The 16,233-nt window shown below is 42.5% G+C and overlaps 1 protein-coding gene across 1 annotated transcript; it reads left to right on the forward strand.

Moving 5' to 3' along the window:
* The first annotated feature begins 5,695 nt into the window (after window positions 1-5,695).
* On the forward strand, window positions 5,696-15,248 carry LOC132834366 (UDP-glucuronosyltransferase 2A2-like). Its single transcript, XM_060853198.1, has 2 exons — window positions 5,696-5,775; window positions 11,487-15,248. The coding sequence occupies exon 2, from the start codon at window positions 11,512-11,514 to the stop codon at window positions 13,120-13,122; it is 1,611 nt and encodes a 536-aa protein (XP_060709181.1). The 5' UTR covers window positions 5,696-5,775; window positions 11,487-11,511; the 3' UTR covers window positions 13,123-15,248.
* Window positions 15,249-16,233: the final 985 nt, after the last annotated feature.

Here is a 16,233-nt window from a genome sequence, read left to right on the forward strand (position 1 = left end):
CTGAGACTGGGGTTCAGTTTCAGCCTTGAGTTACTGCCTGTGTGGAACTTGCACATTCACCCTACGTCTGTGGTGGTTTCTGCCAGATGCTCTGTTTCCTTCCATAGTCCTAAACTGTGCAGGTTAGGTGGAAATTGCCCCATGGTGTCCAGGGATGGGCAGGCTAGCTAGGTTAGCCATGGAAAATGTTGTGTTTGGATGCACTTTGGAAGGTCTGTGCAGACTCAACAGGCCGAATGGCCTCTTTCTGCACTGTCAGGATTCTATGATTTGCAACATAATCTATTTTGTTCCTCAAATAACCATTGTCTCATTCAGACATAGATTTCTGACTATGTCAAATTACTCTCTTCTGCATTGCTTACATTCCCACTAAATGTGGAAGCATCACTCTTAGTCCTGGGTATATAATGGCTATTTATCCTTTAAGATATTTTTCATACATTTGCTGTGCTATTATTTATTACCATAACATCCTCACTTGTTTTAGCCCCTGGATATTTTGCGTAATTTGTGTTTTCTCCTGTGAAGACTGGCACAAAATATTAGTTCAGTGCCACGGCCATTTCCTCCCCCCCCCACCATGATAATTTCTCCCATCTCTGTTCTGAGGTACTTGACAAAGTCTCTCCTGGCCAACTGGATAGAAAACTACAAACACATGGGAGCTGGATGAAAGTGGCAAAGTCGGATTCTGTAATTGGTTCAAGGGAAGGAAGGCACAAGATTGATGGCAGTTTTTGTAATTAAAAGGCTGTTTCCAGTTTGACTCTGAAGGGTTCGGTAACCAGCCACTTGCTTTTAATTAAGACCCCTTTTTGTTTTTGAAAAAGTACTTGGTGATGCACCTAAAGTACCCAAACTTACAAGGCTACAATAAAGACCTGGAAGATAAGATGAGGCTGTTCAGATTATATAGATGAATGACCTTTTACTGTTCCATAAAAATTGCATGTTCCTACTGTGTTCACTCTGATGTACTTTGCAAAAAGACACTATCACATGTTCTGTGAGGATCTATGCCCAGAAGTAGGGAAACATTTTGCGTAACATATTTAAAGTGATAAAATAATTAAACCGGAACTCTTGATCAGAACAGTCATTCACTCTTTCTCACCTTGACATTTTTGTGAACTTGTTTTTACTGCTACTGTTGAACAGATAAAAGATAAAGGTTAGGAATCAAGTGCAGATGAGTTATTTTCATGATACCAAAATAAGTTGCATCGAAGCTATCCTGGGTGGCTACGTAATCAGGAGAAAGTAAGGACTGCAGATGCTGGAGATCAGAATCAAGAGCGTGTTGCTGGAAAAGCACAGCTGGTCAGGCCACATCCGAGGAGCAGGAGAATCGCCGTTTCAGGCAAGAGCCTTTAATCAGGAAGGGTTCTTGCTCAAAACGGCAATTCTCCTGCTCCTCAGGTGCTGCCTGACCTGTTGTGCTTTTCCAGCACCCCACTCACAACTCTGGCTACCTAATCAGGACATTTATCACCACAGATAGTGCAAAATCATGAATGGGATAAAGGCCAGTACATTTGATCCTGAAAGGTGCCAATCTACTTCAGAATCCCCACAGTGTGGAAGCAAGCCATTCAACCCATTGGGGTTCTCACCGACCCTCAGAAGCCCTTCCCACCCAGACTCTCCCCGTAGCCTACCCCTGTGACCCTGCATTTCTCATGGCCAATCCACCTAGCCTGCACATCCCCAGACACTGTGGGCAATTTAGCATGGCCAATCCACCTAGCCTGCACATCCCTGGACACTGTGGGCAATTTAGCATGGCCAATCCACCTAGCCTGCACATCCCCGGACACTGTGGGCAATTTAGCATGGCCAATCCACCTAGCCTGCACATCCCTGGACACTGTGGGCAATTTAGCATGGCCAATCCACCTAGCCTGCACATCCCTGGACACTGTGGGCAATTGAGCATGGCCAATCCACCCTAACCTGCACATCTTTGGACTGAGGGAGGAAACTGGAGCACCTCGAAGAAACCCACTCAGACACAGGGAGAATGTGCAAATTTCACGCACACAGTCACCTGAGGGTGGAATTGAATCTGGCTCCCTGACGCAATGAGGCAGCAGTGCTAACCACTGAGCCATTGTCCCACCCCTAGAAGGATGAGATATCTCAAAAGTTATTTTGCTTATCAAATAAATGAGTAATGGGGGACATGAATTTCAGTGTTAGTTTAATGCCAGTTATGTTAGAAGTATGTACTATTGCAAAACATGGCAAACAGCATATCCCTACAGCTGTTCATAACAATCAAGATGCTGAACACACAAAATCGGCCTGTGCTTGCAAAACTCACATCACTATGTCAAACATTAGAATGATTCTATGATTGAGCAACTCTTCCTATGTAAACCTGAACGTGCAATGAAGTATGTGAACAACGAATTTAGGATTTTTTTGTTTCAAAAATATACTTTATTCATAAAAATCTCTGTGCATACATGCATTGTCACAAAAGCAGTTTGCTTCTATACAGTTGCAGTTCAAATAATCAGACAAAACATTGGATTTTGACTCTATTCAAAAAACCCAAAGATCTCTCTTGCACACACTATACTAATATTTAAATATATTTGAGACATTGGGAGGGTCCAATAACTGAATGGACACCCATTTACCTTCAGCAGGAAGACCTCAGGCAGTGGTCTTTCCCACTTTGCCTCGGAACCAGCTGCCCCAAGCTTTAGTGAGTCCCTCAGCACATATGTGCCAGTCTGCAACATCCAGTCAGGGTCAACTCCTCCCTCTGGAAGACCAACAAGACCACCAAAGAGCGTCATTTGCGAATTGATGGTCGTGCAGGCACAGTCGATGTTTGTTTCGGTGTGCCTCCTGGGGAACAGACCGTAGAGCACAGAGTCCCACGTCACAGAGCTGCCCAGGATAAACCTCGTCAAAAACCACTGCATCTTTCTCCAGACTCCCTTTGCAAGGCACAGTCCAGCAGGAGATGTGTGACAGTCTCTATCCTATCCCTCCGCAGCTGTTTCGAGGGCAGCGTGCAGTGGTGCAGAGAGCCCAGGCATTCATGAAGGATCTCACAGGCAGTCCCCATCTCACCACCAGCCAAGCGATGTCTTGGTGCTCTTTCGAAAGTTCTGGTCATAATGCATTCTGCCAAATGACTTTGACAGTCTGCTCAGGGAACCACCTGACAGGATCCACCCTCTCATATTCCCTCAGGGCCTCAAGGATGATATGTGCTGACCACTTCCTGATGCATTGTGGTCAAAGGTGTTTTCCATGGCAAATGTTTCTACGAAGGACAGGTGATACGGAATAGCCCAACTTCTTGGAGTGCTTTACAGCAATGAGGCTGGTCCATCCTTAGCAACACCAGGGACAGGTAGAACCTCAGTGCATAGTGACATCTGATATTTGTGTACTAAGGGTCTACACACAGCTTGATGCAGCTGCACAAAAGGTGGCCATCAGGATGAGGGCAATGTTGTGTATGTTCTTCCTCCCCTTAAGCATAGTTTTGTATATGGAGTCCTTACAGACACAGACTATCTTAGACCTCCAAATGAAATGGAAAATGGCTTGGGTTACTGAAACAATGCAACTTTGGGGAATGAGCCATACCTGCACAATGTACAACAGAAAGATTGTCTCACACCTGATAATCAGGTTTTTCTTTTGCAATGTATTCCTCCCAAGATTTTGAGCATGCCCCTGTCCTTTTTAAGCATATAATGAGCACCTTCAGGTAATCTGTCCTGAGGGTGAAGGGGATGATGGATTGTTTGGCCCAGTTCCCAAAAAACATGGCCTAACTCTTGCTTCAATTTACTTTGGCTCACAAAGCCAATTTGAACTGGTTGTAGATGCTCATGAGTCTGTTCACTGACAGCAGGTCTGAACAGAAAACAACAAAGTCATCCATGTACTGGGAGGCTTTGACCTGGAGGCTTCAATTGCTTGGAAAGGTCACCTCTCTCAGATGTGCATCCTTCCTGATGGACTCCGCAAAAACCTCTTTCCAACTCACAAACAAGACAGGAGAGAGTTGGCACCCCTGACTGACTCCAGACCTGATCAGCTTTCTGAATCCCATCCATTGATAGAGACTGCACTACGATGTTGGTATAGAGCAATCAGGTCCAAGTGAAGATTTCCCTCCTGAAAGCCCATTTCGGAGTGTGCATCCCACATGTCGGAGTGCAATATCCTGTCAAAGGCCTTCTCCTGGTCCAGGCTGATGGGGCAGATGTCCACCCCCTGTTCTGCATGTAGGCAATCATATCCCTGAGGAGCATGAGGTTCTCTGGTATCATCCTGCCCAATACAGCACTGGTTTGGTTGGGGTGAATCACCAATCCCACAGCAGACCTGATCTGGTTGGCAACGACCTTAGACAGAATTTTGTAGTCTGCATTCAGCAATGATAATGGTCGCCGATTTCTAATTTCCTTCCTCTCCTGCTTCTGCTTGTAGATGGGGTGACAGAAGACAGGAATGACTGGGAGGCTGCATTGTTTGGAGGCCCATGTCATACAGTCTGGCATAAAGGATTTGCTGATCCTCATGATGTCAGACTGGGATGATGCTACCAAGCCATCTTTATCGTTCAGGCTGCTGAGCACAGAGCACCTTCTAGAAGAAGAAACATGAGCACGTCTTGTCCTGCTCCACTGTGCAGATCCTGGACCAGACGATTATCTTGGTGGCCTCTGAGGCAGAGTGAAGCTTGCTGGTTCTTCACATTCTGGAGATTCTCCATGACATCAACCCCCACAGTCTGCTGCAGGATGAGGTTCTGCATGGCTTTCTGGTGTTTGGACAGGTTTGCCTGTCTCTTTCTTGCTTTCTGAATATCTTTGCTGATAAAGAACGTTTGTTCTCTTTGACTGATTCCCACTAGTCTACAAGAGACTGAAAGGTGGGCTTCAGGCTTCTCTAACCTGTGTAATCCCATTTGAGCTCCCCATTGTTTTCTGGGATCAATAGTTTCACGTTTAGCTTCTATGTTCCCTCATCATTCTGCTGGTCATCCTGTAGATGAGAGGGAGCCAGCAGGAGGCAATAGAGAAGAATTCTGCTGCTGACTGTTGGGGGGTTGACTTCAGTGAATCTGCCCGAGAACATGCAGCACTCAAACGGGAAATCTATCCTCGAGCAGATAGACCTGTTTAGTTGTCACGAGGTGTATCTAGAATTGTTAGTCACACTCACAATGTGGCACTATATCTTTTAATTCACAGTGCCCTAGTCTATGCAGACATATGGACGCATATTGTGCTTTTTCAACTAAAATATGAGTGACAACAATTCTGCAGTTCATTTCTTAGGAAATGCCTTGAACAGAGCCAGTCTACTTTAAAATTTAAATATTGTTTTATAGTCAGCTGGTGTCAGCATTAATTCTCCATGGCAACACCACTAACAATATAGTTCATTTGCCAACCAATCAGCGCTCTCATCTCATACAGTACAAATGTTGTTTTTCCTTTACTCTGGTATTTTCTGATGAATGTAAGATTAAAAAAAAAGTCTCAGCAAAATGTTCCCTTTTTCAACAATACTCAAGTCTGTATTATGAAATGACTATAAAGTTAGATTGCATTATTAAACAGAGAATTGCCAATTAACTGTTCATCAGCTAAAAGTAGTTGGTTCAGTTAGTGCTGATTAACATAACAGGAAGTTAAGCTAGTTATTGACATATCAGAGTTATTTTTTACTCTTGTGTGGGACGGCACATTGCTTGCAAGCCTGAGGAACTGGCAAGACTACAGGGATAAGGTAGGAGAATAGGGTTAAGAAACAGATCAAACAATTAAATGTCCCCTTCTAACAATCAAAAGAAAAACACTGTAATTGTTAGAAATCTGTCAGTGCTGAGGGGGTGGGGGGGGAGAAAACGCTGCAGGTCTAACCACACTTGCGGAGTCAGAAGTAGAGTTAACGTTTCAGATTCTGATGAAAAGTCACAGTTCACACAAGTTTTTTAAAAAATCTCTCTTGCGTCAGATACTGCGTGACCTGCTGAGCATTTCAAATAGTTTCTGTTTGTGTTGGCTTGCTTATCACAGCAATTTAATTAAAATCATAATAATTCAGAAGGACTAGGGATAATCATATCAAACAGAACTGAGCAAGAGTAGGGTTATCACTTGAGTCATGCTAGGGCAGAACAACTTGTAATTCGAGGAACAATAAATCAAATGTTCAGATCTACAAAATCAGTTACACCTTGTCCTTTTGCCCTCATAAACTAAAGTTATTTTCCCCAAGTATCTTGAAGCACTGACAACGCAAAAACTTTTCCACTGTTCAATGGCAAGTAAAAGGTAGCAGCAGTTTATGTTTAATTTTTCCATTTACTGTAGAACAGGCATGAACAATTGGTTCCCACTCAGCCTCACATCTGTTGTTCGAGGTTCAAAATAAAGCAGGAATCTAAAGGCAGCCTATCTTGCCCTTACAATCAGAAACAGAGTCAAATTCTGGACTAACTTGCTCACTGTGTTCCAAACAAAGGACACGAGTCATAGTTTTACATCTGGTTCAATGTGTTTTTTAATAAAGTAAACCAATAACTTTGTGCGTTTCATTTTCCAAAAAGATGGTGACGGACTGGGACAGAATATTCAAGGAATGTATTGACAAAAAAAAGCCTCATTCCTGATGAAGGGTTTATGCCTGAAACGTTGATTCTCCTGCTCCTCAGATGCTGCCTGACCTGCTGTGCTTTTCCAGCCACACACTCTCAACTCTAATCTCCAACATTTGCAGTCCTCACTTTCTCCTGAAAAAAATGTTCTTGTGAACTGACCTACTCCCACTGAAATTTGATTTGAGTTGAGATCGTGAGATGGATATTAAAGTTTCTTTTTTTCATATCGTACTCTATTCGTGGTTGAAGTAGAAGGCTATACGAGGAGAAAAATATCCTGGACCTTGCCAAATGACCTACATTCCATGAGGAGAAACAGAGAAATTCACTAAAGGATCACTGAAACTACTCAGTTACCAGGTTAATAGTCAGTTGAGCTCATACTGCTCACCGCCAGATCCAGTTGATCCACTTCAAGCTCTAACGTAAAAAGGCAAAATACTGTCGATGTTGGAATTCGGAAAGAAAAATTAAAATTGTTCGAGAAACTCAGCAGGTCTGGCAGTGTCTGCAGAAAGAGAAACCGTTTGGAGTTCAGTGTGACACTTTGGCTGTTCTAGAATGGCTAAATTTTTCTAGCACTTTGTTTTTATTCCAAAAACTAATGGGTGCTCCTCCAGCTGCTCAGAGGATCATACTGAAATGCAAAGGGTATTCTTCTCCCCCTACTTATCTATTCTCTATGACATATTGTATTTTAACGCGCGCTCTCCCACTTTCGCCATGATCATTTCTAGCAATAACTGCACAAAGCTCATCTTTGTCTTTTTTGCTTTCTTTTTTTCTCTTTTTCTCTTTTTTCTTTTTTTTTCTTTTTTTTTGCTACCCCCAAACTCATCTTTGTCATGATGATGGGCAGAACATCTGATTGGCTACCCTATATAGCTTCCCTCCTCTCAGGAACCTAGTAGGTCAAACTGTCTCCACAGCTTCCTCCAGCCCTATTCCTGATCTCACATTTCTTTTGTAGTTTCTCTCCCCTCTACATTTATGCTCATCTCACCCATGAAATCCATTTGTATCAACTCACCATGACTCTATTCCCATGAACCACTGACCACCCAATTTCCTCTCCTGCTTCCCACATTAGTTGATATTTTCAATGTCCCCTCTTCAACTCTGTCTTCATTGCCCCTCTCTTTAAATACAATCTTGTTGCTACTGCTTTTGCGGACTTAGCAACGCATCCTAAATTTCCTTTTCCTCTCCAAAGTTTTTAAGAGCTGGTCAGTTCTGAAATCCTTGCCCATTTTGCTTGGGAACCCAAACTTGAATCTGAAGAAAAGAGGTTGTTGGCCCACACCACTACCACAAATTGGATTTTATCGATGTCATAAATGACATTTTGTGTAACTGCAGTAACGGTAAACTTACCTTCCCTGCCCTTCTCAACTAGTTCACTATCTTTGACACACTTGATCACACCATCCTCCTCCACTGCATCTCCACTGTTGCCTAGTTGGGTCAGACTACTGCATTCCGTTCTTATCTTCTCAACCTAAGGTATTAATTATGAGCTTCTTTTTGAGCTCTCACAACTGTTACAAATACAGGGAGTGCAGAAGAAACACAGGAGGTCAGGACACATCTATTGTGAGAAAATAGAGTTAATATTTCGAGTCCAGTGATCCGTAAGGCCAGAAGATATAGGATCAGAATTAGGCCATATAGCCTAATGAATCTGCTCTGCCACTTGATCAGAGCTGGTATGTTTCTCAACCCCCATTCTTCTGCCTTCTCGTCATAACCCTTGACCCAAGAACATATCCATCTCAGTCTTAAATACAATGGCTTGGCCTCCACAGCCTTTTGTGGCAATGAGTTCCACGGATTAACCACCCTCTGCTGGAGACATTCCCTCTCACCTTCACTCTAAAGGGTTGTCCCTTCACTCTGAGGGCTGTGTCCTCAGGTTCTGGTCTCTCCTACTAATGGAAACATCTTTTCCATGTCCAATCCATCCAAGCCTCTCAATATACTGAAAACAACTGATGTTAGAGATTACAATATGTCAGACAGCATCCATGGAGAGAGAGCCTTTTCTCGGTCGATGCTCTCTGACCCACTGTGATCCCCAGCATTGATTGTTTTCAGTACAGATTCCAGTATCTGCAGTAATTTTCTCCTACCTCAAGTATACTGTAAGTTTCAATCAGATCTCCACCTGTCCTTCTAACAAAATTGAGTAAAGACCCAGAACTGAACCACTTCTCATATGGACAAGACCTTCATTCCTGGCATCATTCTTGTAAACCTCCTCTGCACCCTCTCCAGCACAAGCACATCCTTCCTAAGGTATGAAGCTGAAAGTGCTCACATTGCTCAAAATGATGTCTGACCACAGCCTTATACAGTCTCAGCAATACATCTCTACTCTTGTATCCTAGTCTTCTTGAAGTGAATGCTAACAATGCATTTGCCTTCTTAACTGCCAACTGAATGTTAACCTTAAAATAATCCTGCACCAGGACTCCTTTAAGAGCCTAGGGTTCCCAAATCCCTTTGAGCTTCAGATTTCTGAATTATTTCCACATTTAGGAAAATAGTCTACATCTACACCACTATTCTTCACAACAAAGTGCATAACCTTACACTTTCCTGCATTGTATTCCATTAGCCACTTCTTTGCCCACTCTCCTAGTCTATCTAAGTCTTTCTGCAACCTCCCTTCCTCCTTAACATTACCTGACCTTCCACCTATCTTTGCACCAATTGCAAACTCAGCAACAATGCCCTCAGTTCCTTTGTCCACAATATTAATGTATATAACGAATATTCGTTGTCCCAACACTGATCCCTAGAGGACTCCATTAATCACTGGCTACCATTCTGAAAAAGACCCCTTCATCCCATGCTCTGCCTTCTATCAGTCAGCCAACCCTCTGACCATGCCAGTACCTTGCCTCTAACACCATGGGCTCATATCTTATTTGGCTGCCTCCTGTTTAGTAACTTGTCAAAATCCTCCCAAAAATCCAAATAAATCACGTCCACTGGCTCTCCTTTGCATAACTTGCTTATAACCTCCTCAAAGAATTCTAACAGATTTATCAGGTGTGAAATTCCCTTGAAGAAGATGTGCTGGCTGAACCCTATTTTACCACGCTCACCCAAGTACTCTGGAAATTCATTCTTACTAATGGACTCTAAAATCTTACCAATGACTGAGGTCAGGCTAACTGGAGTATAGATTACTTCTTCTGCCTCCCTTCTTTCTTAAAGGAGGGTGTTACATTAGCCATTTTCCAGTCCTCTGGCTCCTCCCTGACTTCAATGACCCATTAGAACACCCACAGTGTTTCCTCTGTTGTCCTCAGGGACCTGTCCTTGGCTCCTTCCTGGTTCCATGGCAACAATATCTCAATCCACAGCTTGAATTTGTCTGAAGCCACTGACATGACCTAGTTGTACCTAACTACTACAATACTTCTAATTCCTCCACTGTTGCTAAATGATCAAACTATTTTGTCTGCTATCTAATACATGATAATGAGAAAATTCCATCAATTATATATTAGGATATATGAGGAAGACCAAAGCCACTGTCTCTGTCCCCACTGCAAACTCTGTTTGCAGAGCCATAGAATTCATGCCCTTCCTTTGCATCTGACTGGGGCTGAATAATTCTGCTCACATTCTTGTTTTCATAATTGAGATGAACATCTAATCAGATTTCGTGCCAAATTTAAGACAGCCGATCTGCTATTCTATGCTGGAACCCTTATCCACCTCTTTGTTATCAGCTCAATTTTTCTGAGGCACCTCGAGCCAGCCTTCTGCATTTCACCTTCCATAAACTTGAGGTCATCCAAAACTCCAGTAACAATGTCCTTATTCTCACCAAGTCCCATTTACCCTTCACCTTTATATGCACTGCTTAACTAAATAAGAAATGTCTCAATTTTATAACTCTCATACATTTTTGTTAAGCTCCACCCTATCTCACCCATTTCCTCCAATCCCACATTCTTAGCACTTACATTATTCTGGTTTTGAACACTCTCGATTTTAATTGCCCCAACATTGTTGGCTGTATCCGTAGCCTGTGGAGAAAGTGAGGACTGTGGGTGCTGGAGAGTCAGAGTCAAAAAGTCTGGCGCTAGAAAAGTACAATAGGTCAGGCAGCATCCAAGGAGCAGAAGAGTTGCTATTTCGGACAGAAGCCCTTCGGACAGAAGGAATGATGAAGGGCTTATGCCTGACACATTGACTCTCCTGCTCCACAGATGCTGCCTGATCTGCTCTGCTTTTCCAATGCCACATTTTTCGATTATGTATCTACAGCCTGCCTAAGCACTAACTTCTGGCATTCTCTCCCTCAACTGTTTACCGCTCTTTGCTCCCTTAAGTAACTTCTGAAAGTCTATCTCTTTAACCATCTACTCTAATAACAGTAAATGTGACTCAGTATCAAATCTTGCTTTATAGCACTCCTTTGGACAATGTATTAATATATTGATTACTGGAAAACAAATTGTTGGGGTTGTTGATGAAAGTTGCCAAACTTGTGTCACAAACTGCAAACTCAACAGAATTAAAAGCCGAAAGAACTCCGGATGCTGTAAATCAGAAACAAAAACTGCAATTGTTGGAAAAGCTCAGCAGTTCAGGCAGCATCTGTGGAGAGAAATCAGAGTTCACATTTCAGGTTGAATGACCTTTCCTCAGAATTCATTGGTATGGAACTAAGAATTCTGATCTAACATCTGAAAACTGTCACAAATCTAACTTTGTTTAAGCAGAACATTGTATAGATATTAAAAGAGTGGAAGCTGCAGAAATGTCACTCCGAAAATTTACTTTGTATCACAAATTCCTCTATTTAATTCTCTCACAGAACCTGGATATCAGTCTTTCTCAATATGGAGTGTTCCAGGTGGAAAAGTAAATTACTGGCTACAAGTATTCTTACCATCATCATTCTGTTTTGTCCTGTTACCCATGGAATTGATATTTTGGTTGTTCCTGTTGATGGAAGTCATTGGATTAATATGAGAACATTAACAGAAGAACTGAGACTTCATGGTCACAATATCACTGTACTTCATTTCTCCACAGCTTGGTACATAAAGGAGATGTCTGATGTATATCAGTCTGTAGTGATTCACCTACGAGAGTGCCTTAGTCAAAAAGAAACAGAAAGTTTGGTACAAGCATATATACAAAAGACTTTGAGTGCCTTAAAGAATGGCTTGACACCATGGGCCTTTGTTCAGCTACGATATCAGCTTTGGTCCACTTTGTATTCATACCATCGTTGTGCTGCAGAGCTTATCACTGCAATTTTTAATAACGAAACTGTTTTGAGGCAACTTGAAGATGCTAAGTTTGACTTAGTACTTACTGATCCTGCTTTGGGCACAGGTCCAATGCTTGCTTACTATTTAAAAATTCCTTTGGTGCACAATGTTCGATGGTTCATGAGTGGGGAAGCTCATTTCCTCTCTGCCCCATCACCACTTTCATATATCCCAGTCCCTGGATCACAATATACAAGCAAAATGAGTTTTCCGCAAAGAATACAAAATGTATTTCATAATCTTCTTCAGTTAACAGCTTCAACATTTGTCATTCAGCCAATTTATAATGAACTTTGCCATCGCTATCTGGGCCCAGACACAGACATTGAGACTGTTCTCCTAAGGGCAGATGTGTGGCTGATGAGAGTAGATTTTATATTTGAATTCCCGAGACCCACCATGCCAAATATTGTTTATGTTGGAGGATTCCAGTGTAAACCATCCAAACCTCTAGAGGCAGAGTTTGAGGAGTTTGTCCAGTCCTCAGGGGAATATGGGATTATTGTCATGTCAATGGGGACCATTGTCAGCTCTTTGCCAATGCATGTTACAATGCAAATAGCAGAGGCTCTTGCTCAAGTACCTCAGAAGGTTATCTGGAGACACAATGGAAAGACCCCTCCCAACATTGGAAATAATACCCTACTGGCAAAATGGATCCCTCAGAATGATCTACTTGGACACCCAAAGACACGAGCTTTCATTGCCCATGGTGGCACCAATGGAGTTTATGAAGCCATCTATCACGGGGTGCCAGTAGTTGGCATACCTCTGCTTTTTGACCAGTTTGATAATTTACTCAAACTTGAAACCCGAGGTGCTGCAAAAGTGATTAATGTCGCAAACATGCAGTCAACAGATCTATTGCAGGCACTTAATGAGGTTATATATAACACATCTTATCGGGAGAACATGCAGAAACTCTCTGCTCTCCACAGAGACCAACCCGAGTCTCCAATGGAGAGAGCTATTTTCTGGATTGAGTACGTTGCCCGACACAAAGGGGCAGCACATTTACGCTCAGAATCTTACCGACTCCCCTGGTACGTTTACTATTGTGTAGATGTGATGATCTTCCTGGTGTCTTTGTTCCTCATGGGTACAGGGCTGACAGTTGTCCTGTTGAAGAAACTTTGTAGCATTGTTTGGAAGAATAAACTAAAAATTCAGTAATGTTGAGTCTTATAAACTAAAAGAGGAACATTGAGTTTTTCCAATTTTAAAATAAGAGAGTTTAAATGCAGAAGGTAAATGCATGTACTGCCCTGTCAAGTACTGTATCATGAATTTTAATAATGATTAGCATTAGAAGTTCGCAGTGCATCAGCCTATAATAGTCCTTTTGTACAGATATGGACATGGAAATGCTTAAATACTTAAATTTTACAGGGAAGAGCAACATGTATTTCCACATATCTAGAATTAACCATCACATTCATTCACAAGTGTTGAAGAATATAGATGAAAATATAGAACACCTTGGAATCATCAGCAGTGCCAGCCACTTCCCCATCCCACCTGTTTTCAAAAACTCACTATTTCCACTCCAACTCATTGTCAGCTTGTTGGGACCTCTGGTTTCTTATACCACATCTAAGGCAGATTACTACCTAAATGGAATCAATTTAGGTAAATGGGCAGTATAAAGAGATCTGAGTGTTCTTGTACACCAGACAATGAAGGTAAGCATGCAGGTACAGCAGGTAGTGAAGAAGGCTAATAGCATGCAGGCCTTCATAACAAGAGGGATTGAGTATATAAGCAAAGAGGTTCTTCTGCAGCTATACAGGTCCCTGGTGAGGCCACACCTGGAGTACTGTGTGCAGTTCTGGTCTCCAAATTTGAGGAAAGACATTCTGGCTATTGAGGGAGTGCAGCGTAGGTTCACGAGGTCAATTCCTCGAATGGCGGGACTACCTTACACTGAAAGACTGGAGCGACTGGGCTTGTATACCCTTGAGTTTAGAAGACTGAGAGGGGATCTGATTGAGACATATAAGATTATTAAGGGATTGGACACTCTGGAGGCAGGAAATATGTTTCCGCTGATGGGTGAGTGCCGAACCTGAGGACACAGCTTAAAAATACGGGGTAGACCATTTAGGACAGAGATGAGGAGAAACGTCTTCACCCAGAGATTGGTGGCTGTGTGGAATGCTCTGCCCCAGAGGGCAGTGGGGGCCCAGTCTCTGGATTCATTTAAGAAAGAGTTGGATAGAGCTCTCAAGGATAGTGGAATTAAGGGTTATGGAGATAAGGCAGGAACAGGATACTGATTAAGGATGATCAGCCATGATCATATTGAATGGTGGTGCAGGCTCGAAGGGCAGACTGGCCTACTCCTGCACCTATTGTCTATTGTCACATGTTTCTTTAGTTTTAATGTTGTCCTGGCAAATTATTGAGCCAGAAAACATCGTGAGAAATGCTTCCTCAATTACTGCATGGTTCATTTGACCATAAGACCATAAGATATAGGAGTGGAAGTAAGGCCATTCAGCCCATTGAGTCCACTCCGCCATTCAATCATGGCTGATGGGCATTTCAACTCCACTTAACCGCATTCTCCCCGTAGCCCTTAATTCCTCGAGACATCAAGAATCTATCAATCTCTGCCTTGAAGACATTTAACGTCCCAGCCTCCACTGCACTCTGCGGCAATGAATTCCACAGGCCCACCACCCTCTGGCTGAAGAAATGTCTCCGCATTTCTGTTCTGAATTGACCCCCTCTAATTTTAAGGCTGTGTCCATGGGTCCTAGTCTCGTCACCTAACGGAAATAATTTCCTAGCGTCCACCCTTTCCAAGCCATGTATTATCTTGTAAGTTTCTATTAAGTCTCCCCTTAATCTTCTAAACGCCAATGAATACAATCCCAGGATCCTCAGCCGTTCCTCATATGTTAGACCAACCATTCCAGGGATCATCCGTGTGAATCTCCACTGGACATGTTCCAGTGCCAGTATGTCCTTCCTCAGGTGTGGGGACCAAAACTGGACACAGTACTCCAAATGGGGCCTAACCAGAGCTTTATAAAGTCTCAGTAGCACAACGGTGCTTTTATATTCCAACCCTCTTGAGATAAGTGACAACATTGCATTCACTTTCTTAATCACGGACTCAACCTGCATGTTTACCTTTAGAGAATCCTTGACTAGCACTCCCAGATCCCTTTGTACTTTGGCTTTACGAATTTTCTTACCGTTTAGAAAGTAGTCTATGCTTTTATTCTTTTTTCCAAAGTGTTGGTGTTTACTGGCTTGATATTTCCTTGTTGGTCAGTTCTAGATATCCTTACTACCCTAATATTGGTAATGGTAGTCATCAATATTAATAAAGAATTGTTGCAGCATGCTTTTGTTTTTCTGTCTTTCATGATTGTAGCATATAGAGGTTAACTTTTCCACACATGTATCCTAATGTTTCCATTGTACCTTAGAAAAGTTACAGCACAGAGAGAAGCCATTCGTTCATTTGTGTCTGTGTTGATTGAATAAACTGCAGTCCATTCTAATTACATTTACTAGCACTTGACCTGTGGTCTTGTAGTTTACAGTGCTTCAGGTGCAGATCCAGGTTCCTTCTCAATGAGGTGATAGCTTCCACATCACCTTTCAAACTGGGCATCAAATTCCAGCCACCCACAACTCTCTGGGTAAGAGGCTTACCTTATGTCTCCTCTAGTCCTTCTACCAGTCACCGTAAATCTGTGCCCTCCTGGTAATTGACCTCTCTGTGCATGGAAACTGGTTCTACTGTGTTGATTCAATACAAGGCTCTCACCAGTTTGGTACATCTCAATAAAGTCACTCCTCAGCTTCCTTATCATTCCTCATAGCTACAGTTTTAAACTCCAACAATATCCTTGTACATCTCCTCTACATTGTCTCTGGAGAAATTACGTACTTCCTGTGGTGTGGGAATCAGATTTGTACTCAATATGCCAGCTATGGCCGAACCAGTGTCTCATATATTTCCAGCATTACATCCCTGCTCTTGTCAGCAATATGTTGCCCAATGAAGGAAAGTAACTCATGTACCTTCGTTATTGTCTGACTTTGATAGTGTAATTTGGACCGGTTTAAGACAATTTGGCTTTGTGGAATGCACAAACAGCTGCAACACACAATAAAGGATGTAATTCTGCTGCCGTAACTGTGATTGATGCAGTCAGAGTGCAGAGGTGATATGAGAAGGCAAGGTCGAGAGAATGGTTGTGCATATGCGATAAGGGAGCTTGTACCAAGGGAGAGATTAAGGAGGGCAGTAAATTCTGAGGAGAA

This window comes from Hemiscyllium ocellatum, chromosome 39, assembly GCF_020745735.1.
Source record: "Hemiscyllium ocellatum isolate sHemOce1 chromosome 39, sHemOce1.pat.X.cur, whole genome shotgun sequence".
Taxonomy (NCBI): Eukaryota; Metazoa; Chordata; class Chondrichthyes; order Orectolobiformes; family Hemiscylliidae; genus Hemiscyllium; species Hemiscyllium ocellatum.

Coding starts and splice junctions, on each gene's coding strand:
- LOC132834366 (XM_060853198.1), top strand. CDS start 11,512: ATGGAGTGTTCCAGGTGGAAAAGTAAATTACTGGCTACAAGTATTCTT.